This window comes from Alosa alosa, chromosome 11 (genome assembly GCF_017589495.1).
Source record: "Alosa alosa isolate M-15738 ecotype Scorff River chromosome 11, AALO_Geno_1.1, whole genome shotgun sequence".
Taxonomy (NCBI): Eukaryota; Metazoa; Chordata; class Actinopteri; order Clupeiformes; family Clupeidae; genus Alosa; species Alosa alosa.
The window spans coordinates 8,515,217-8,540,674 of record NC_063199.1 but is presented as its reverse complement, the minus strand read 5'-3'; the positions used below and the strand labels follow the sequence as shown (position 1 = coordinate 8,540,674).

The 25,458-nt window shown below is 42.4% G+C and overlaps 1 protein-coding gene across 9 annotated transcripts in view; it reads left to right on the top strand.

Moving 5' to 3' along the window:
- The window catches only part of pclob (piccolo presynaptic cytomatrix protein b), a 79,061-nt gene that overhangs the window by 37,449 nt on the left and 16,154 nt on the right, over positions 1–25,458 (top strand). For 4 of the 9 annotated variants that reach the window (XM_048257653.1, XM_048257652.1, XM_048257647.1 and 1 more), the window contains 9 exons: positions 2,188–9,487; positions 9,841–11,528; positions 11,694–13,818; positions 17,797–17,874; positions 18,664–18,687; positions 20,459–20,553; positions 20,764–20,839; positions 21,131–21,256; positions 23,874–23,982. In XM_048257653.1, coding sequence (XP_048113610.1) covers positions 2,188–9,487; positions 9,841–11,528; positions 11,694–13,818; positions 17,797–17,874; positions 18,664–18,687; positions 20,459–20,553; positions 20,764–20,839; positions 21,131–21,256; positions 23,874–23,982 — 11,621 coding nt within the window. The other 5 variants (XM_048257655.1, XM_048257649.1, XM_048257646.1 and 2 more) reach the window with 4 other exon arrangements.

Sequence of the window (25,458 nt, the reverse complement as noted above, 5' to 3'; positions counted from 1 at the left end):
CAAAGTGAGGAACTCTCTGAAACCCATGAAATTGCTGAAATTACATCTGTTGTAGAAGATGTAGAGATATGTGATGGGAAATCTGACATGCTTTCAGTTGTTGAGTCTGCAGTGCAAAATGTACAACTCACAATTCCTGAGGCATTAGAGAGGGAGGAGATACTTCAAACAATTGACAGACAGTCAGAAGTGACCTCAGCTCTCCTGTCAGAACAAGAGTGTGAATCATATGAAGACATTGTTGAGCAGATTGCTGAGGTGTTATTTGATGAGTCAGAAATGCATGATGCATCACAGATCATGGAAGGGTCTGAAATAGATGATGATGATGATGCAGAACAAGGTCAGGTCAGAGAGAAGTCTGAATTGTATGATGGAAGTGTAGAGCCAGTTTCTGAGGTCTGTGTAGAAGAGTTAGAAAAATATACTGACACTACCAAACTTGTGTCTAGTGACCTTAAAAAGGATAATGAAATATTTGAAGAAAATGAGGAAGGATCACATGCGTGCAATGGAAATACAGTGCACAGTTCTGAGATCTTTGTTCAGGAACCTGAAGTAAATGTGGAAGATGAAGAAATAATGTTAGAGCGCCTGGAAGAGAAGAATGAAATTCATGTTGAAAATACAGAAATAGGTAGAGTAGGCTCTGAGGTTCCAGTTGAGCAGGCAGAAGTATGCATTGATGATGTTGAGCAGGCCTCTGAAGTTTCAGTAGAAGAGAACAAAATAGATGCAGAAAAGAGTGAATTTATTTCCGAGGTCCCAGTCATAGATACTGATGTGTGTGCAGAGGAGTCCAAAATTATTCCTGAGGCTTATGTGAAAGAATTAGATGTGTATGCTGAATTGAAGTCAGAGTGTCTTGTACAGAAAGAGGATGCATGTATTGAAACTAAAGCAAAGGCCTCTGACACTCTAGCTGAATCTGAAATACAAGCTGAGAAATCAGAGATACTTTCAGAAGTCCTGGTCCAAGAGCCTCCCATAAAAGACATTACTGTAGAAGGAGATACAACTATTTGTGATACCACAGTAGATATGCTATCTGATAAGAATGAAATTATTACAGAGCATGTGATATATACAAAAGACTATGAATTTACACACAGCATAGTAAATGATCCACAAGAGGAAAAGGCACAGTCTGTGTCGGAATCCACTGTCACATCTCTGTCAACTGAGAATAATGTAGATGCTCTTTCAGACAAAGTGGATGAAAAAATCAAACCTCTGGAAGCTTTTACTGGAGACTCTACTGCAGTTCATGTAGACGAACTGCTTGACACACAAAGTGAAAATGCAGAGGGGAATCTGGATATCGCTGTAGAGCAACCACCATATACACCAGAGAACAGTATGACATCTGTGGAAGTATCCACAGGTGACATTGTGTGCACAGAGGTCCTAGTAGAGGAAGCATCTGACACAATGGACAAAACAACTGAAGTTATGTGTCACACAATATCAAACGAACAGAAAGAAAATAAAGAGCCTGTGGAAATATCTGTAGAGGACTCTTTGTCTTTAGAGATCTTAGAAGAAAAAACATCAGACATGAAAGTGAATGTGACACATCCTGTGGAAATATGTACACAGCAGCCCATGTCCACAGAGGTACTCCTTGAGGAAGTGTCTAACACTCAAGAGGAGAAAACTGAATGGGCAAAAATACCTCCAAGCGAATCTGTATCTGTAGAGGTCTCAATAGAGGAACTATCTGACACACAAGAAGAACAAGCAGTGTCTGTGGAACCATCCACAGAGGAGTCTGAAGTAAAGGTAAACGTCATACACTGTAGACTTGTAACAGTTCTTGAATGCATTGATGACATAGTTAGGCATTCATGTAAAAAGAGACTTAATATGCCAAAATGCTACCATGAGGCATATCCAGAGAACTGTTTTACATTTCATCCACAGTTACCTTTCTTTGTTACATACCAAGAAAGGTTCTTAGATCCAAGCCACTGGGAACTGTTCTTCATGATCCCCCTTCTGTAGCCCTCCATCACAAACACTGTTTGAGTTAGAGGGGCTGTTGTGTTTGTCATCATTCCTTGTCTTGTTCCTGTCATTTTTGTTGTTTTTGTTGTTCTTGTTAGTTCTTCGTATGTTCTTATTGTATGTACAATGGCTGTATAAGTTGCATTGTAACTCATTGTAACCTGCTCTCTGTCACTATAGGTGCAACCAAGTGGACCCAAATCTCAGATTCAACCACAAGAAACCCAAGATAACATCATGAAGGATGACGTTAAGATTGTAGTAGAGAGCAGCCCTACCACAGAGGTCCCCAAATCTGATGAAGACAAGCTATATGTAAAGGATGTCAAAGACATACAAGGTAAAGAGCAGGACCTAAGGGGACAGGATATTATGCGGATCTCACCAGAGTCTTATAGTTCTGCAGAGGAAGAACTAAGGGCAATCCAGAAAGCAAGTGAGGTGGCTACAAAGACTGCACCCACTGAGAAGTTGACAACTCATACACCTGACACTAAAAAGCAATTAGACTCCATAGAAGATAGTAGTGAGAGTGAGCCTTCGCCCCTATTGCAGAGGAAGAAAGTCAGTTCTGTATCCTCTAACAGTGAAGACTACAAAGTAGAAAGTCCTGAGTCAATGGATGATGAGGAATTTATTCGTAGGCAGCTCATGGAAATGGGTGCAGATGTGGACTTATCACCATCTGAAGAAGATAGCAGTGCAAAGAAAGAAATCCCTCTAGACACAGCTGAGGCTGCCACAGAGAAGCCAAAACGTGTCTTGAAAAAACTTAGTGTTGAACTTGATGTCAGTCCAGATCACAGCCAATCATCAGACGATCTTGATTCTGACAAAATCCATATTGTCCCCCTTTCTCAAACAGTCAGCAAAGAGGATATGGATGTCTCTAATGAAGCTGCAAAGCATACTAAGACCATTGACACAGCTGCTGCCATGATGGAGCACAGGGGTCCTCGGCGCCAAAGCACTGAAGACGCTGATGCATCAATGGAGAGTCTGGTTGATTCAATCGATGACCGGTCTAAAGGTGATGGGTCATCTAGCCTCCATGCTTCTAGCTTTACACCAGGAACAGCATCACCCACATCTGTATCATCCCTTGATGAGGACAGTGACAGCAGTCCAAGAAATAGACGAAAAAGTGGAGAGGGCAAACACAAAAAGGCCAAGCATCGACAGCATGGCCAAGGACTTCCCACCATTGAAGACTCCTCTGAAGAGGATATTCTTGGAGAGGGAGACCAGCTCAGAGATCAGGAAAAACAGACTGACGTTGATCAGCAGCTGAGCAAGAAGGTCCCCAGGAGAGAAAAGATAAGGATAAAGGTAAATAAAGAAGAATTGCTCAGGACATCTGGATCAGAACTCTCACCAAGCATTGAATCTGAAGCTGAAGATGTTACCCCCAAGGAGACACCTCAAGTAATAGAAAGAGAGTCCTCCTTGCCATCTATCTCTCCCTACATTCCGTCTGCAGAGACATTGCCAGAGAAACCTCTGAAGAGTGCAGATCAAGCTTATGAAGAAATGATGCAGAAAGCTAAAGCTATGAAGTCCAAAATGGATGTCACACCACCTGCTGTTGAGTCTTTGTATGGTGGTATGTCAATTGAAGACTATGCATATGAGTCATTAGTTGAAGGGCCATCGCATACTGATCAGGAGTCCGAAGCAAGCATGCTTGCAGTACAAGAGTCGATGAAAAAACTCAGAACACCTGAGGAAGTGTATGAGGAAATGCTGAAAAATGGAAAATTAACACCAGATGAACAGCTGTCCCAGCCAGAGATAGCTCCATCCACAGCAGCTGAGACTTGTTATGTGACAATTATAGGTAGTGATGGAAAGCCACACTTAGAGGTACAGCAAGAATCATTGACACCTGGAACAAGCCCTTCGCAGACAAGTCCAGTATCTCCTGTAACAGATTCACTGTCCTATGATTCACCTGAGGTAATACTTATTCCCTCAAGTGGAGAAGAGGAAGAGATAAGAGAAGAAGTGCTGCCACCAGATTCCACTTCAGTTCGAAGATCTCTCTATCCAATTCCAGATCTAAAGATCATTCAGTGCTCTTCTGGTGAGGAGGAACCTGAGGAAGGTGACAGTAGTAGTTATGAACCTCAGATTGCTGCCAGTGCAGAAAGTTCTGAAGCTGAAATTGAACTTGAGAAACCAGTGGCAGTGGCAGTGGCTGTGCCAACATCAGCGGAGGCATCAGCAGATACAGAGCCTATCTCGGTTGTTTGTGAGGTTCCTCAAGCCAGACCTGGATCAGTCATCCCAGTACAAGACACAATTCTGTCACCAGAGGTATCACCCTCCTCCTCATCTCCTGATTCAAGTTTATCAATGACCACTGCAGTCTCGTCCTCACCATTATCTGACCAAACTCCAGTATCTGCTCCTGTTTCTCCTGCTGTTGTTGAAACCCAGGCTCCAGTGATTATTCCAATCCCAGACATTGTCTCTGAACCATGTGTCTCAGATCAGAAAGAACCCTTACATGCTGCAACCTCTTTTGCAGTATCTAAGAAGGAAGTTCCATCAACTTTTCCACCACAGGTTTCTGCACCAACTCCAACTGTAGCAGCTGCAGTCCCAGCTCCTGTCAAAGTTCCAGTTCCTGCCCCAGCTCCAACCATAGTTTCAAAAGTACCTCCTGCCCCACCTCCCAAGCCAGTAATAGTTTCCAGCCCAGATATAGTGTCTGCTCCAGCTCCAGTTTCAACACCATCTTCTATATCCAAGCCAGCTGTAAAACCTAAGCCAGTTGTGCAGTTACCTCCAGCCCAAGCACCTCCAAGTGCAGTAACAGTGTCAGATCAGACACGCCCACCTGTATTACCTCTGACTCAAAGTCAGGCTGCTGTTCTGCCACCATGTCCAGCCCCACCCCAGGTCACAGCTTCTGCTCAAAAGCCAGCATCATCAATTCAAGCACCAATCCCAGGTCCTGTCACTGTCCAAATGCCAAATCTTGAGTCATCACCAACCTCAGCTCCAACTGAAGAACCTCTTCCTCACCCACCTTCTGCTCCAGTACCTCAGGTAGCACCTGCCCAAGCAGTTCAATCAACAGCTGTTACTCCATCACCAGTTCCTGTGCCAGTCCACAGAGCCGTAACATCAACTGTGCCCGACCCAACTCATGTAGTTGTACAGATGCCAGATTTGGTTTCTTCCTCATCTCAAACTGCAGTTCCAACACCAGTCCCTACCACTGCTATTGCCTCAGCATCAACATCAGCCCCAACTATCCTGCCAGCCAAGGAGCAGATTCCTGTTTCAGTGTCTGTTGCTGCTTCAGTGGCAACTCCACCAGCACCTGCATCAGCTGCTGCTACAGCAGTAGTGCCGGAACCAGTCACTGCTCCACCTGCAGCTGTAGCAGTTCCTACTGCCCCTCCTCGCCCTCCTCCTCCCTCTCTGCCTACAACACAACCACCTGCCTCAGTTTTAATCCAAATGCCAGCCCACAGCCCATCTGCAGAGGAATTAAATGCAGCTATCCCAATAGCTCAAAGACCGTCACAACCCCCTCCACCCCCATTACCTTCTACTGTCTCACAACCCCAGACCCCCACAGTGGCTGTGGCTCCAACAGTTATTCCAGCTGCACTTCCAGCAGCTGCCCCAGTTGTGTCTCCAACTATAACTACTACAGTAGCCTTTGGAACACACCCACTGCAGTCTGTGGTAGTGGACATACAATCAGGAATCCAAGGTATGCAACCACAGCAAGAGGCTAGAACAATTGCACTCTCTCCCACATCTGCATCTCCACAGATTTTGCCCACTGTCCAGACTAGACAAGGGCATGTGGTCATCATTGTGCCCCGTGGTGCTTCATTTGAGAACATATCAGTGATCAATCAGTCTGCACAGGAGATTGTGGCAAATTCAATTGCATTAGCAGCTGCTGGCCCTGGTGAGGAAGTCACTGCTCAGATACCTACCACTTGTATTCCATCTGCTCCAGCTCAGCCATCTGCTCAAGCTCCAGTCACTACTGCTGTGCTGTCCACACCCTCAACATCAGTACAAGTGTCTGCTCCACCAGTAGCTCCCAAGCCATTGAACACAGTGAATACTGTCTCTCAGGGCAAAGAAGGGGTTTCAGAGCCACCACTGACTCCTTCAGTACAACCTGTCTCAGCAGCAGCATGGATCAAGGCACCGCCTGCTTCTGTCATAGTTGATACTCCATCAGAACCCCCTGTAGTGAAACAAACAGTCACTCCTACTCCTAAACCCATTGTACCACCCCCAGTTCCTCCCAAGCCAACCTGCATTCCAGCAGGGTTAAAGTTCACTCACAGGCCAGGGGAAATTGTCCGCCCTCCACTGTCTCCTCAGCCTGTTCCTGTTCAAAGGGTTCTGCCTGATCTACCTAAAGCTGCCACATTACCAAGAACCAGAGAACCACCTAATGCACTGTCATTTAGTCTGACAACCCCTGTCCAGTCTAAGTTCAGTGCAACGTCTCCTAAGTCTCCTTTGTCACCCAGGTTTGCAAGATGCCTGGAGACTTATGTGGTGATAACTTTGCCATCGGAGCCAGGATCACCTGTTGAAGGGATAACCACTCAGGCCCCATTGCGGCGCGGATCTCTTCCATTCTCAAGTCTAACAGGGTCAGTTTCAGCAGCACCACTGCCAAAACCAAAACCACAGCAGGTCCCCTTCCCTCCTGCACCAGTGCCCCAAACAGAACAGATTATGGCTACATCCATAGATGTACAAGTACCAAAACGTGAGGTAATGGTTGTATCAGCTCCACCTCCACCACCAAGACCTGTAGACACAGTTGTGGCAGTACCGCCTCCACCAGTGGCAGTACAAATGGAATCAGTGGCAGGAATAGCTACAACACAACAAGCAGACCCAAGAGTGTGCATAATAGCCACACCAACACAAGCAGAACTAACACACATATTTGTACCTGCTGAACCAGTAACCATAGAAATGGAGCAGTTGGTGGCAGCTCCACCTGCATCACAGCCCCAACCTGAAGAAGCTGTTCCACTTTTGGCAGATATGGCTGCTCAGCCTCAACCAATGCCCTCTTTGGCATCGGAGCCTGCAATACCACCACCAGTACCGATGGTACCTGTGGCTGCTCAATCTCAGTTGCAACCAACTGAAATTGCTTCTGATACAATACTGAGGCAACAACCACAACAAACAGCTGCATTTGTTACTACCCAGGCCATATTGCAGGAACAGCCTGTGGCCTTTGTGCCTGTGGAAGCTACATCCATCCCACAGCAAAATCAACCTCTGGCTGCTCCACTTGTAGCACAACAAATGATGCCTGTGGGTGTTCAGCCTGTATCACCACAACCAGTTCCCCCTGTGTTTGCTCAGACTATATCACCACAGCCAGTCCCACCTGTATTAACACAGCCAGTTCCACCTGCAGCTATTCAGTCCATCTCACCACAGCCAGTTTTACCTGTAGCTGTTCAACCTATATCACCACAACCAGTTTCACCTGTGGTTGTGCAGACTATATCACCACAGCCAGTTCCACATGCAGTTATTCAGCCTATATCACCACAACCAGTTGTACCTGTGGCTGTTCAACCGATATCACCACAACCAGTTGTACCTGTGGCTGTTCAGCCGATATCACCACAACCAGTTGTACCGGTGGCTGTTCAACCGATATCACAACAGCCAGTTGTACCTGTGGCTGTTCAGCCTGTAGCAGAAAAACAAATCACGTATGTGGCTGTCGAGCCCGTATCATATCAACAACCAATGTCAGCTCTTCAGTCTGTGCCACCACAACCAGTAGACACTATCCCAGCTCAGCTTATATCACAACAACATGCAGTAGCAACTTTAGTTGCTCAACCCATAACACAAGAGCTGATGGGACATGTCGCTGCTCAGCCAATGGTACAGCAACAACCAACTGAACCTGTGGCCATTCCACCTTTTACTCAAGAACAATTGATCACATTTGTTGATGGTCAACCTGTATTGCAGCAACAACAACAACCTGAAACACTTCTACCAATGCAACAAAGACCTCTACACACAGCTACAGTTCTTCCCCCATCACAACAAGAGCAACCAAATGCCTACCCAGCCCAAGTTCCATTCCAATATGCAACCATGGGACAGAGTGAAACTGTTCCTCCTGGTGCATTTCATCAATTTGCACCACCAGCAGAAGATCAAGAGCCACTCATGCCAGAACCACCTACTGCTCCTGTGGCACCAGTTACATATACTCAATTCACACAATCAATAGCAAGTGAAGAAATAATAGGGCCAGAAAAAGTTGTTTCAAGTGTAAGTCAAGTGTACTCTGCAATTTCAACTACAGAGCAGCAGCCTGAAACAATGCCCAAGGTAGTGACTCAAGTTGTTACAACTGAAGTGCAGAGAACAACTATGGTTTCAGTTGTACAAGAAATAATGCCTGAAGAACCTGCCCCAGTATCACCCAGTGCTAGTGTTGTTATGGAACCAGAGACCTCTCCCATCAAAGTCCAATCAAAGCCAAAACAGAATGGAAGGATTCACTACCCAGGAGATGTCATTGATCTTTGCACTTCAAAAGTCAGTGTCACCATGACTGACAAAGGCATGGACTTGACAGCTCCTGAATCCAGCCGGCAGTCTTTCTCAAGTGATTCCAGTGGGCGGCATTCAACAGCTGTTCAGCCAGAGGTGGTAAATCTGAGTGCAGAGATTACACCAGCTACAACGCTCTCTGTTGTAACGGATAGCATCACAATAGTCACTTGCTCCGCCACCATTGCTTCGTATAACAACACTACTGAAAAACCACTGGATTTGGGCAATGCTACCTCTATGCCTCTTCCACTCACAACCTACACACCATGCAAACCTGTTGCACAGATAGTATATAGACCAGTAAATTCCCATCCTAAAGTCACAACAAGCATGGAAATTCCTGTTAATCTATCCTATGGGACTGTAGAGAGCATGTCAAGTGCAACCACACCTGTAACAATTGCACCTGGGGGCATAATGAGTGACTCTACTGGTGTTCCACCCCTTATTCCAGCTCACACAGAGGCATACGCTTCAGCCGTTGATCTTACCACATCCAAGCCTGTTATGGTGGCTCTGACCACCTCTTCAGGTGTGGTGACCACAATAGTGGAGGATGATGGGACCCCTGTGGATCTCACAGCAGGCCGAAGGGCTATCTGCTGTGATGTCATCTACAAACTTCCTTTCACAGGGAGTTGCAGAACACAGCAACCCGCCACCACAATGCCTGACAATCGGTTTGGCTACAGAGATGATCATTACCAGTATGGCACTGCTACAACCCTTGGCATCACAGACCTTAGTAACATGAAAAGCTCAGTTTCAGATAACAATTTCTCTGAGGCTGGACTCTTCTACCACGAAGGTAAAAATGGATTAGGTTACCACAATGGAGCTTCAGACGGTGCCATAGACTTGACTTCAGCAAAAATGTCTACTGGTGAGTATGATTTTGTCTTCATGTCATCTTTTGCATGTGGTCCCTCTTTGTTCCTTTCCCATTTTCTCATTAAATGTAAATATTGATTTCTGTTCTGTTTTGCTTAATTTTTGTCTTTTTTTCTTTTTCACACAGATGCTTGCATGTGCCTGCGTGTTTTCCCACAGTGTTTTGGCTTTGCTTCATGCTAAAGAATAAGCATGAAAAATGTGCATGCATTACTTCTCTACTACTACTCTCATTCATGTTTTTCTTTTTGATATATTGCATGCCAATACTTTCGTATTTAATCACTGATGAAGAATGAGCTTAAGATCATATATATATCTATATATATATTTTTGATTATACAGCAGATGAAGCTTTGGACTACTCAAGCAAAGGCACCAGAGCGATTACCATCATCACCACTGCACATCAGAGTGTGCTAAGGTCAACAAATGGAATTGTTTATTCATCTATTGCTGAGCCCATTCCATCCACTTATGCAATAACCACTCAGCCAGGGTCAATATTCACTTCAACATACAATGATTTGGTCGAATTACAACCAAGTAGCACTATAGAGGCATTCTCAACTTTACAAAATGTCCCTACCCCTTATGGGTTCATACCAGTAACAGCTGCTGGTCAGATCATTTCACATGAGACTGGACTTTCCAAAGAGATTTTGCCTGCAGTCCTTGCCAACCTTTTCCCAGGTATGGCACCATACCCTGAAATATATTCTGATGCAACCCTTGAAGCCATAGCAGCCTCACTGGACACTTTGCTCTCCCCGAACTTCCCTGGTTTTGATGATGGCAAGGATCAACAGTATTATGCTGAGCGTGAGTTCCTTGAGTTGGAGAAGTTGAAGCAGTTATGCCTTGCTGAAGAGCTTGAGTGGGAAAGGCAAGAAATCCAGAGGTTCCGGGAGCAGGAGCAGATGATTGTCCAGAAGGAGATTGAAGAGTTGCAGAACATGAAGCATCAGTTGCTGTTACAGCAGGAAGAGGAGCGTCAAGCCCACTTGATCCTGCAACAGGAGACTTTCGCCCAGCAGCAAGTGCAGCTTGAGCAGATCCAACAACTTCAGCAGCAGCTGCAACAACAACTGGATGAACAGAAAATATACCCATATGGCCGAGACACACTGGAAGGCAGGTCCCCTCCAATCAATACAGACACACGTTTCCTGCACCAGCAATATATTGGCAGAGGTGATGGCCAGTATTGGCCTGTTAAGGATGACACTTCAACGCCCTCCTTAGTACCTGGTCAGGACCAACAGATCTTGGGCACTGCTCCCACTGAAGGCATTCCTGAATCAGCAAGAGTTATTAAAGATGCTAAAACCGACTCCGCACTTGCAGTGAGTGGCAAGAAGATTGTTGACAGTGGTGTGCAGACTGATGATGAAGATTGTAATGAAAAGCCATATCCTGGCAGGAGAAGAAGGAATAGGAGAAGTGTGGACAGTTGCGTTCAGACTGACGATGAAGACCAGGATGAATGGGACACTCCCATCAGAAGCAGGCGGAAGTCTCGATCGAGTAAATATGGAGATTCTGAGAAATGCAAGTCTTCTAAGGTCTCTAGCATTGCCATACAGACAGTAGCTGAGATATCAGTTCAGACAGATCATTCTGGAACCATTAGGCGTTCACCTGTGCGAGCACACCTCGACACCAAGATTGATTTCCCTGGGACTGGAAGACAGCTCAGAGGAGAAGAGTCTGACTCTGATGAATCATCATCGCACACGGGTCCCATAGAGATTGGTATAACCACCCATCTCAAAGCAGATGGCACTGGCTCCACTCCAAAGTCCCCAAAAGTTCTGTATTCTCCCGTCTCACCTATGTCTCCAAATAAGTCCATAGAGTATAGCAAGTCAGGCAAAGGTGGACAGAAGATGCTCACTGTTGAACATTCAAGGCACTCCCCAGGCAGTCCTAGATCACTAAAGCCTTCACAAAGATCCCTGTCTGACAAGTCTCTAAGCCCAACTACTGAAGACAGAATGACATCCACCTACCATTACTCTGAGAACTATGCGGTGAGTAAATCTTAAATGATTGAAAATCTGTAATCATTGTTTTGCATTGTAAGTATTCCAGTCTAATGTCCATCTATCATATGCTGTGATCATTTATGTAGCCTCATATTGCATTGAGTAGAAATGGTTGTAATTAACAGTGCTGTTTGTTTTGTTATTTTGCAGAGCAAAGGTTCACAGAGTGGCACACCTTATGGTTCTCAGAAAAAAGTCAAGCGTACCCTGCCACACCCTCCACCAGAGGAAGATAACATTGTTGGACCATCTGGGTATAGCACTGGCTCAGCTCGAAGAAGGATGTGTAGGAATACCACTATGGCTCGTGCCAAAATCCTGCAGGACATCGACAAGGAGCTTGACCTGGTGGAGAGGGAATCCTCCAAGCTCCGCAAGAAACAGGCAGAACTTGATGAGGAAGAGAAAGAAATTGATGCCAAATTGAGGTACCTAGAGATGGGCATCAATCGTAGGAAAGATGCTTTGTTAAAAGAGAGGGAGAAGAGAGAAAGGGCTTATTTGCAAGGGGTGGCAGAGGAAAGAGACTACATGTCAGATAGCGAGGTCAGCAATATCAGGGAGGCGAGGCGTAATGGCCGGGGGCTTGAAAGACCACGAACTGCTCCACAATCCGAATTCAACCAGTTCATCCCAGCACAGACTGACAACGAGTCCCAATATGGAGAATACTATCAGTATGCCCCTCAGACCCAAGCAGACAGCCATTACCCCCAGCAAACGCTGTACCAGCAGCAGTCTGTCTACCATCAGCAGGTGTCCCCCTATCAGACCCAGTCTGTGTACTCCTCAGTGCCGAGCCTTCAGCAGTCCCAGCAGACAGGCTACCAACATGCCTCTCAGCTGATGATGATGCAGCAAAAGCCAAGGCAGTCCGCCATTTCAGAACTAGAGCCGAAGATCACCACCAACTATGAGGTGATTCACAACCAGCCACTCCTGATGGTCCCCTCCTCCACTGAAAGCACATATGGCGTTTCTCAGCTCGGGGGGAAGTACAGCAACCTAGACCTTAGGATGGCCTTGGAGGAGAGGGGCAGCATGGCCAGCAGCCCAATGTCCAGTATCTCAGCTGAGTCCTTCTACACAGACATTGACCACCACAATGCTAGGAACTATGTTTTGATTGATGACATTGGTGAGCTCACAAAGGGCTCTTCTGGACTCAGTTCCAGCTTCACCATCCCAGATAAAGACATGACTAAGGCTGACCGCCTGCTCCGTGCAGCAGAGGTGCGGCGCACAGCAGAAGTGGCTGACTTCCTTGGCTCCGGGAGGCTCTCCTATGGAAAGACTGAGGAGGACTCAATGGAGGAGCCATATGAACTTAAACTTCTGAAGCAACAGATTAAGCAAGAGTTCCGGCGGGGTACAGAGGGTCTGGATCCCCTCACTGGCTTGCCACATTACTTGCCAAGTGACAGCAGCTACAGACACTTCCCTAAGTCAGAGAAATACAGCATCAGCAGGCTCACCTTGGAGAAGCAGGCTGCTAAACAGCTCCCTGCCTCTGTCCTGTACCAGAAGCAGTTAAAGCAGAAAAAAGCAGCGCTAATGGACCCAAAAATTACAAAGTTTTCCCCCATTCAGGAAAGCAGGGATCTTGAACCAGACTACAGTCATTTTTTAGCATCAACCGGGTCCTCGGTGGGTGGGCTGGCCACCAGGGCTCGGCTTCTTCAAGACGAAATTACCTTTGGGTTGAGGAAGAACGTAGCAGAGCAACAGAAATATCTGGGCTCTACTTTAGGAGCTAACCTGGCGCAGTCTTTAAACTTGGGACAGTCTCTCAACCTCAGCCCAGGGTTGAGATCATCATTACAAGATGACGGCACCTACCCTAGTGGTACTCGCTCTAGACCTTCGTCCCGGCCATCCTCTGTGTACGGACTTGACCTTTCCATAAAAAGAGACCTGTCCAGTTCCTCACTTAGGTTAAAGAGTGAAGGTGAGGGTATGGACACATCATTTGGTTCAGCCAGAGCCAAACCAACCAGCCTTCCCATCAGCCAGAGCAGAGGACGCATCCCAATAGTGGCCCAGAACTCTGAGGAAGAGAGCCCATTGAGTCCAGTCGGTCAGCCCATGGGTATGGCTCGAGCATCAGCCGGCCCACTCCCCCCAATTTCGGCTGACTCTCGGGACCAGTTTGGCTCAAGCCACTCCCTCCCTGAGGTCCAGCAGCATATGCGGGAGGAGTCCAGGACCCGCGGGTACGACCGCGACATAGCCTTCATCATGGATGACCTGCAGGGTGCCATGTCTGACAGTGAAGGTAAATTTGCTCTAAGCCTGTCTCCAAATCCTGTGGATATGCGCTTCATGCATGGACCTAATTGTGTTCATATCTGTGTGTGTCTGCTTTAAGTGCATGATGATTCACTTCCTGTTTGCCATGCTTTCATCTTGCTTCTGTAAGACATTGCATTTAGATTGTCAAGTGTGTCAAGTGATGTATATGTTGTACTTCTTTTCTCTTCTGAGACACAAATATTTATTTGTGAATCTGTTCTATGTGTGTGTTCTTCTCTTAATCAAACTATCTTCATGCTTTATTTAAGTCATTCATGTTTTTTTTTTCCAAACATAATGTCTGTACATTTTAAGGTAATTGTAATTCACTAATGATAAGTAGCTTGATGCTTAAATCAAAATTAGGTTGAGGGTATAACGGTTAAGCTGAAGGTGCCATTCAGAACAGACAATATATTAGCTTAAAGGGAAACCTTTCCTCCCAAAATAAGATATATTGTCACATTTTTTGTATATATGTAGATATTAGCAGGCATGACCCCATAGTTCTAACACTATCCAGCATTGTACCAAAAATGATTATCCATGTTATATTATTTCAATTTGTGTCATATACTGTAAAAGTCGGTCAACAGTTTGATAAAGAAATATGTGCTCAGTGCATTCCTCAGGCAGTTATGGATTGCTGACCACAGAGGTTTTTACGCTGAGTCATGGAGCCTTAAGGCCAGTGCCTTGGCATAAAGGTCACAGATTTGATTGTGTATTTACTGGACTGTCTTGCTCACTTTGAGTGAATGTCATTAATTCCCATAACTACTGCTCCAGCTGAATTGTGTAAATTCAAAACCCCTTCCTTTGTGTATTAGCTCAGGATTGGATTATGTGGTAGCCTATATGGGACATTTGATTTGCTTAAAAAATCTCTAAGTCTAAAGTCTCTAAGGCCATTCCTTAGGCTGAGTTTTTTTTGTTTGTTTTTTTTACAAAAAAGCTCCTTCCTTTATTACTGTCTTTTCCGTTGTCATTTAATCATTCTGCATTGTTGCATGTCATTATATCTTCTGTTTATGTGTGTGTGTGTGTGTGCATGTGAAAGATGAATAGAGAGAGAGAAAAAGAGAGAGAGAGAGAGAGTTGAAGCGTGAGAGAGAAATAAAGCAGAAATGAACTTGCATGCATTTGTTTGATGTCTAATTTGCTCATTTGCATGTTTGCTGTTGGTTGTGATTGATTCTGAAATATTTTATAATTTTTCACATCATAAGATCGTCAGCCTTGTTTTACACTTCTTCTGAGCACACTTCAAACTTCCCACATGACTGTTTCTGGGATTAAAATAGATTTAATTAAATATGCAAAAGACATTATGTGCAAAAAAACCATTTTCAGCCACATGATAAATCTGTAGAGAACAGGTAATATTCTCCAGGTCATGAGTTGAGGGAATAAAACACTAAGAAAAGAATATGTACATATTAGGTAACACTTTATAATTACTAATATAACTACTAATATAACTACACACAATTCATCATTTATTAAGCCTTTGTTACTTATTAGTTAATGGTTTGTTCATCATTAGTAATTTCTAATTTATCATCAGTAAAGCATTTGTTCACACAGTTATAAATAGTTTGTTCATAGTAAATAAGCCTATATCTAAAATATGTTTATACATTATTGTTAATACTTAATAAATGATGTAATAATATGTTTTTGATTAAGTAATATTTCCATTATTTAACAGTTGTTACATACACATGCACTAATGATTAGTTAGGGTGAGGATACATATTTTATAAACCACTTCCTAATACTATAATTAATAATTAACTCAGGAGTTACAAGTGGTTAGTTAATGATATTTTGTGAGCTCATCTAAAGTGAGGATGTTTTATGCCTTGCAACACATTTACAAATGAGTTATAAAGTTTACACATGCATTTATTAATTTAGCCGACACTTTCACCCAAAGCGACTTACACATGTCAATGAAATTAAAGGGCAAGGCCACATAGGTGGATGCCAGGGTTTGAACCCCTAACTTTATGGATTACTGCATGTTAACCTGGCTCCCTATCCACTACACTACCTCTGCCCAGTAGTATTACAACAGTCAATTCAAAAATACAATATAGATATGCGTATTTACTATGAGCAAACCATTTTTAACTATGTGTAAACATTACATTACATTACATTACATTACATTACATTTGGCTGACGCTTTTTTAACCAAAGCGACTAACAATATGGTAAACAGTAAGTATTAGAACAATTCTCACAATTTTAGGACAGTTTAAAAAAACATTAGAGTACAGTAAGAATAAGTGCGTCGGTGAGTGCTGTTTTTTTAACAGTTACTTGTCAGTTTAAAGCGGCTGGTGAGTGCTAGGATCAGTAAGACTTGTTGTAAGTGTTGCTATGAGAGTAGATGTTCTCTAAAGAGCTGGGTCTTCAGGAGTTTTTTGAAAGTGGAAAAGGATGTCCCTGCCCTTGTAGGAACTGGCAGTGTGTTCCACCAACGAGGAACAACAGATGAGAAAAGTTTGGATTGGCTTGAGCGTACCGGTGGTGAGGGCATTCAAGTAGGTGGGAGCAGAACCGGAGACTACTTTGTAGGCAAGCGTTAGAGACTTGAATTTGATGCGGGCCGCCATAGGTAGCCAGTGTAGCTGGATGAGCAGCGGGGTAACATGTGCCCTTTTGGGCTGGTTGTAGACCAGGTGTTTTAGAGTGTCTGTAGCGCTGTTGATTTTGTCATTGTAGAAAGCAGTCTTAGCAGCAGTGATGCTGGCTGAGAAGGAGGTCAGGAGTGTCTGGTAGTTTTTGAGGTCGTCAGCTAGTTTGGATTTGTGCCATTTCCTCTCCGCGGCTCTAATAAACATGATTTACAGATGAGAATTAATGTAGGAATAATTCTTTACAAACAAAGAATACAGCATTTAATAATAGTTTACAGATGTTTAATAACAGTGTGTAGTAGAAGACTACAAACTGAAACTCTTGCATAGTTGTAGGGGTTTCTGTCTGGGCCAAGGTAGTGTAGTGGATAAGGAGCAGGACTAGCATGCAGTAGTCTGAAAAGTTGGGGGTTTATTCCCGGCTTTCACTGTTATGTCAATGACCTTCAATTTAATTGACATGTGTACGTTGCTTGTCTGCTAAATGAATGAATGTGAATGTAATCTTTACAACTCATTTGAAAATGTGTTGCAAGGCATAGAAAGTCCTCACTTTAGATAATCTCACAAAATATCATTAACTAACCACTTGTAACTCCTGAGTTAATCATGAATTATAGTATTAGGAAGTGGTTTATAATAAAATATGTATCCTCACCCTAACTAATCATTAGTGCATGTGTATGTAACAACTGTTAAATAATGGAAATATTACTTCATCAACAAAATATTATTGCAAAATGCATTAACAATAATTCATAAACATATTTTAGATATAGGCTTATTTACTATGAACAAACCATTTATAACTGTGTGTACAAATACTTTATTTATGAGAATTAACATAGGAACAATGCTTTACAAATGATGAACAAAGCATTTTGTAATAGTTTGCAACTGATAATAAGAAAGTGATTTCATTATAAGTGGTTGTTTCATTACTTATTAAGTATAAATCATGTTTACAAACATATTTTTTGGATAGGCTTACAGTATTTACTATGAACAAACCATTTATAATTGTGTGAACAAATGCTTTACTGATGATAAATTATGTATGAACAAGAAATTACTAATGATGAACAAACCATTAACTAATAAGTAACAAAGGCTTAATAAATGATGAATTGTGTGTAGTTATTATAAAGTGTTACCAAATATTGTTTTATCGCTCAAACCAAGGTACCATCAGGTCAGTTTTCAACAGAGAGTTATTCTTTGCTCAGTTGATGCCACTGATATAAAACTACAATAGTAGGCTATCGTTGCTCAGTGTCATAGATATAAAAGTCTGCGTATGCCTTGGTTTTCAGCACTAAGTGACCCCCTGCTGATATTGAGCAGAGATGATCCCACACTCTTTCATGAGTATCTTTCGAGTATCACACACGGTACAGTATTAGTATCACATTTCTAAATCCTAAGACCCACACCGACCCACCTTCTGAATGATCACAGGCACAATGCAGCCCTATTTTATCACTTCTGGTGTTGACAAATATGCATTAGTCATCGTGATATTTACGCAGCTAGTGTGATGCCTTTACTGTAGAAACCAAGAATGTTATCACAACCCTCCCAGGTATGTTAACATGCTCTAATGCTTAACTGTTGCTCAACTGTATTTCCCTCGAGAAATTAACCTCTTTGAAAGACCTCGTCTATGAGTCACACTAGGATACACTGCAAATGTAGGGGACTGTGGGTCTTTCAAAGAAGTTTTAACTGGATCTGATGCTCTGCCCTGTGTCCTGTATGCATATTTGTTAGAGTAAGCTGCTGACCACTGCATTTTTCCAACGTACTGTATGCGTAGCACAATACAAACATGCTAGTACATTGCTACCTTATAATTAACCTATAATCAGGTGTGCATGGTTTCTAGATAAATCAATTGAGACATAAGGACAGAGCACAACAATATTAGAAATTTTGGACATTTTTGAATGTTTTAGGAGTACCTCTGTTTGCACCAAGACCCATAAAGCATGTTTCACAAAAATAGGAAGTGCATGTCAAACAGCTGCATTGGTCGCTACAGTTGAATGTTCACAAAATGAGCATTTATAGCAGTAGAAGCCTTATAGCACCACCAGACACAGTCAGCACTGGATCTAGAAACGTTTTGTCATGGATACTGCCTAACAAAAACCTCTAAAATATAACTTTCATCACCGCAGGAGTTCCTAGCTGGAATATAGAAGGTGAGAAAACACTGAAAACTGCACAATGACATTCAAAGTCCCCCATACAGCATATTTACACCACACCCATACATGTCATAGTCAGTGCTGGGCATTTCCCCTGTGGTATTTTCAGACCCATGCATTCTGGCATTCATATTCATGCCCTCTTGCGTACACTGTAGGTATGTTCCTGAAGACCTGGTCATGCATACCATGTATACATACTGTACATAAATGCATATGTTTGTTAAATCACTTCCACAATTTGTCTGAATGCCAGATGTGCTTGTGTTGAGGCCTTCACCCTCCTCTGGTGCCTCGTATACATCACAGCACCATTCACTTACACGTAGATCGCCTGGTGCTCATCACGTCGGATGCTTTCCGGTGGCCTGCAAATGGATGGAGAGTGTGAGATTTAATGAGACACTTGCAGATGTAGGGAACATAAAGTCCTCGGTGCGATTCAGCCAAACAAGCTCCCACTGCCAGCTTCCATCTCACTCTCTCAGGACCGACATTAAAGAATTGGGAGAGAAATGTGCTTGCACAGAGAGGCTCTCCATCCTGATTTTCAATGAGAGTGCTTGTTGAGGGGGTGTGCTACCTCCAGAGCAGAGATGAATACAAAAGCAATTCTTCCAGAAATATATTCTAGTCTATTTGAATGTTTTTTTTTCTTGTTATCAACATCACATAATAATTCCTCCCTTAGGGAAGTCAAAGTCTATTGCATGGCTCATCCAGAATTATAAGAATGTTCCAGTGATAATGGAATATAATGGAATTGTATTTTCAACCACAACAGGAAGCCTCAACAAAATGATATCAAATGATTTCTGTTTAATCAACTTTTTATACATAAATAGTGTAATTTCAAACATGTCATGTAAGAGTTATATCATTGCAAAGTATTCCAAACCACTTACAATTTAATCAATGTCTGGCAGTATGGCAGATACTACTGTGAAGAGGCAGTAGTTCATTATTGAGTCAGGTTTGTGTAGGATTGAAGAAAAATACTTCCCCTGAACCCCCTGTCATGAGAGTGATACAACCATGTCATAAACATGTCATGGACTATATCATATCCTGTTGATGTTCATCATAATGGTCAATATGAAATGACATGACAGTGTCGTGTTGCCATTTTTAGTAATTACCATGGCAGAATTTCTGGATGCCATATAAAAATATCACGTCATCATGTTGAAAGCTGTCATGACAATCTTTGATAATGATCTGCTAAATCATTGAACAGTGACTTTCATCAACTTATGATAAGATAGGAACATCTGTCATGACATGGTTATAACATGTATGTTAGGCGTAAAGTCAATCCCCGAGGTAAATAATGTAGTGTAGTAATGTTCTGACCATCAATATACCAATAGGACACTCGAGTGAGTGGTTACATAATACTCCAGAATATTCAAGCAGAAGTGTGGAAGGCATCTTTTCTCTGACTTCCAGAGAGAAAAACAAACTCTGCGTGTGTGTGTGTGTGTGTGTGTGTGTGTGTGTGTGTGTGTGTGTGTGTGTGTTTGTGTACGTGTGCATAATGCATAGGGGTGTGTTTGTCTATTTTGGTGTGTATGTGGTGGTGGTTTGTGGGACTGTTCTGGGTGTCAGTTCTACGCGGGAGAGTTCCGTTTCACTTCCAAAGCATGCTGATCGATACTCAGGGGTGTGTCTGCATGTCCAGACAAGCATGTGGTGTGCTCAAAGGAGCTGTGTGTGTTTGTGATAAAGAATAAAGAATATACCACTTAATTTCCTACCCCAACAGCTTACCACCTAAGGCAAGAGGAGAGCGACTGGTTTGATAAACCACGCATTGGACGTCCTGGCCAAAAGAATGGTCAACAGCTGGATAGTAGACAGGTAGAAAGCTATACTGTACATACAGTACATCTAAACAAAATAACTACTCTCTCTCTTTCTCTCTCCCTTTCTCTCTCTCTTTCTCTCTCTCTCTCTCTACACATAGACACATACGGGACCACCTATTCATGCTCAGAATGTTGTTTTTGTTGTTTTTTTTGTAATTTGATGATTTGATCTGCCAAATTTACACTGGTTTTACTGTTTCAGATGAAATCAATGCATTACCCATTTCCCCACACTCGTCTAAAACTTCAGAGGGACCCTAAAGATAACAGTGTGTCGGGTAAAAGAGTATCTCTTTATTTTTTTTCTCTTCAGTAAGATTATTTTTAAAGAAAGGCTTTAGTTGTAAACAAAATGGTGTGTAATACTGAGAAGGCATGACCCAATTAATATAAGAACAGCCTCTGATCTATGTTTAATGAAGGCTGTTATGGTAGAAGATCAGGCAGTGTTTCTTTTACATATTTAACATGCAAGGCCTTGGTGATTAAAATCACACTGAAAAATAAACAAAATATTATTTTTTTCTGTTGACAAAAATAACCAGCAGTTTTCTCTGCTATTTGGTCAGGAAATGGATTGGGAATTCGAGTGGTTGGTGGCAAGGAGATCCCTGGGGCGAACGGGGATATCGGTGCATATATTGCCAAAGTCACCCCTGGTGGACATGCTGAACAGTCAGGGAAAGTGGTGGAAGGTAAGACATCCAGTGATCTCATGTGTCTGATCAAGATGCAGTATCTCCATACATTATCTTCTCTGCAGGGACGCAGGAGCTTGATTAGCGGGCTGATGATCCAGTGTCACAACGAAAAGGCTCATATGCCACTTTGCTATTTCAAGATAGACGCCAACCCCAGTGCTGAATAGATGTTCATTGCTACCGTCTGTTTCTCTCTTTTGATACCACTTCAATGCAGTTGCTGAATATGGCTGCAGTGAGGCTTCAGTAGGCGCGTTTCCCTGCCACTTGCATCTAATTTAAGAAGCAATTCTTTACCCCCTGACTGAACTGCTGTCCTTGCAACCGAAGTCTGCACATTCGCATCTAGCACTCGGGGCCACGGGGCCAGTCAGGGCCTGGCGTCTCGCCGGTCGCCAGAACTGAGTCTGAATCTCAAAGGATGTTCGTAAAGCCAGCAATCTCTCCAGATGAAAAAAAATGCCTTTGAGCCAGAAATGTCAAGAGTGCAGAGAACCAGTATGAGGGAGGCGGGGAGGGAGACGCCTGGGCCTTTGGTTTTAATCCTAAGCCCTCTGGGAGGAGACGATAAGGGGGCAGCCATTGGTGTAAGCTCACTGGAGCCGTCATTATGCAGGGTTCACTGGGGACCGAGATGGCCTTTCTCTCAGTGATGGTAATGCTTTCGGTGAATGACTAAAGATATGGCAATGCTTTCAGTAAATGACTATAGATAAATAGGATTATTAATAGATCAAAAAGTTAATAAATTAATGGTAGCAGTTTTTGTTTTAAGTGTTGGTCATCATTTCGAAGATTTTTTTACATTTTTTTGTTCATATCATATTTATTTTCAGCAAACATGTACTTAGACAACATACAGTAGTTATGTGCTGCTATTTTGTTCAAAACGATTGCTATTCGGTTCTAAACGCAGCCTACTCAATTCACTGTCCTAAAAATAATCTTTCTGTAGAGTATACTCTGATGTGCTTACACTGAAATTAGAATTGATTCCTTGCATAGCATAGCCAATCATTTTCTCAGAAAGACTGGAAACAGAGCTGAATTCCTTAGAGCCTTCAGAAGGTGAGGCTGTCTGTGGGCTTCGGTTTATATCTACAGCTTGCTTTATCTTGTTGCGTTTTTTATTTGCTGTGATATTGGGTGCAGTGATCTGGAATCAGATTAAGAGAGCATCACTAGTGTATCTTGAACAGTGATTTCCGGAGCCTTCCTCCTCTAGCACCTGCAGTTTACATGCCTGTAGCAATTGATGAACCCTGTGATTGCAGCTGCTATAGAGTGTCATGAGCAAACATCAAATATCATTACTTGTGTGCTTGTGCACGGGCACGTGTCTATACATGTGCTCACGCAGACACATATGAGCACACACTCTCTCTTACAGACATACACACTCACACAAACATACAAACACACTCACACAAACATACAAACACACACACACACACACACACACACACACACACACACACACACACACACACACACACACACACACACACACACACACACACACACACACACACACACACACACACACACACACACACACACACACACACACTACCTCACACACATAGAAAGAGAGCAAGAGAGTCAGACAGACAGAGAGAGAGAGAGAGACTGAAACAGACACAGAAATCCATTAGAGACTGAAATGATTTAATTGCAACCTGCGTTGCCAGGAAGGCCTCCTGTTGACAGAGTGAATGTTGGTTCTTGGTTCTTCAAACAGCTGAATACACTCTATTGTCGCCACACAGCTCGTGAACTGCTCCGTAAGCAAAAGGCCTATCTGAAGACTCGCTTTCATTTGTGTAAGTGGTGGTGAGCTGCGCCTGGGTGCCTCTGGGTTTGCTGTGCCGTTTTTAAAAGCCTGTTTCTTCCCCCTCTCTGCCTCTCTATCATTCTCTACGCTCAGCTCGCTTTATTGGCATGCTTTTCCTCTCGCTCTTTCTCTCTCTCTCTATCTGCGTGTGAATAGAACTCTGAGACAGACTGTAATTTAAAGGAATGTAAATGCGTTGAAGCTAAATGAAATAATGAAATCTTCAATTTCCCTTTCGTTTTTTTTTTTGTTTTGTTTGAATACTCTGATTGCACTTTGTTTGGTAGAGCTTTTCCTCTCTCTTTAAGGTCTTAGCAGATAACCTCCATTTGGTAAATGAATGTGCTTTGTTATTATGGTGATAGGTGCAGTTTGTTTCCAAAGGGAGAATGTTTAACCTGTGTCTATGAGATCTTCCCATCTGTCTGGTGTTGACGTCTGTGTGACGTAGCTGACCAACTGCTAAGCACTTTATCTTAAGCAGACTTTAAGATAAATCCTGCATACTAATTTGAAAACGCTGTTGTCACGTTTTGGAACACACTATCCAATTTTAACATATTACATGTGATAATATAATTGTTAACATAATTGTTATATCTGCTAAATCCTATAACCATAACCATAACCATAGTTGGATAAACAAAATAATACCCCACCCAAACAAACAACAAAAGAAAATAGCCTTCATAACACTGTTTTTCTGAAGTCTTCTGTGTATATTCACTGATGTGGTTGACATCAACCTGAAGCATGCTGTCCACTGTCCATACACAGGAATGCAGGTCCTGGAGTGGAATGGAATTGCCCTGACCGGCAAGACCTATGAGGAGGTGCAAACCATCGTGGGTCCACAGAGTGGGGAGACTGAATTATGTGTGCGACTGTAAGTCAGAACTTCCATCTCACTCCAGCACAAGCATATCTATTCCAGTGCCAATCTATGAAATTGTTATTCTTATTTTTACCACTCCATTTTTGTATAGCAGAACAATTCTGCACGGATAACACTTTATAATAACCACCACTTACAAATTGTAAATAGATGGTCTGATAAACTTCAGAAGAAGTTATTTAATTGTTAATGTGTGTGCATGTAGTTATTTAATAGATTAGTAACAAGTTGTGTAACTGATAACAAGCAATGACTTGATAAGTAATACATGTATACAACATAACACTATAACACTAGTGTTGAATATTTTCTTATTGTACACTCACATTATTTTGTGTAAAGGCAGCATTTATAATATATCATCACTTATAAATGGTAAATTGTGCTTTATTAATGTTTGATTAGAACTTAAAACTGGAAAACCATCTATAAACATGTTTTGGATTGCTATTGTAAAGTTTCAACTGATTATTATACAGTACCTTGTATAAATATTAATGAGTAGTTTGTAAACCATCTATAAACATTATTTGAATGGCTATCGTAAAGTTGCAACCGGTCATTATAATCAATCGTAGAAATGTTAATGAGTAGTTTGTTAGCCATCTATAAGCTTTATCTGGATGGTTATTGTAAAGTTGTAACAAATGTTTACAATGCTTTTACAATAGTAATACATTCTGTGTAGTGCATCAATAAATACTATTTCGATGGCCATAATAAAGACTGCGACTGGTGTTGTTAATAAACACTTTGCAGAACATACATAAACATTATTTGCATGGCCATTACAAAGTTGCAAGTGATATCTACAATTTTTAGTTATTGGTTGGTAAATTCTTTGTAAGTTCTTTGTTAAAGCACTTGTTGTTACTACCCCAACCCCACCCATGTTACATATTAACAGATTATTGGTGCACTATTCATAGAATTGTAATTGATTTTTGTAATCAAGTACAGAGCTTTTATTAACAAACCTTTCAGACAATATTGCAGCAGTTTATCACAAATGAACAGGGTGGGATATGAGAAAGATGACTCAATAAGTGAAGAGAACTGAGCAGTAATATTTTTTTCTCATTATTACAAAACTAATGGCATAATACCTTACAGTAGGCCTGTTATCAGATCTGTTATCACTTTACTTGAAGGTGTCTACATTAGAGTGACATGACACTGTCATAACCCTAACACTAACCCTAACCCTAACCCCAACTTGTCATGACAAAAACCGAATGATACTTGACAGAAGCAAGTGACAGAAGCGTTATGTCATAAATGTTTATGACTTCTTTATAATGTTTATGACATGTTCATGACAGTTTCATGTCACTCTTATGTAGATACCTTCAAGTAAAGTGTAACCAAATAATCTTTGTCTGTTTTGGGGCTACTTGATGGCACAACATGGTAGACTTTGGGGACTTGTTCCCTATGCAGATGTAAGGGGCAAATTCTAAGCATAGG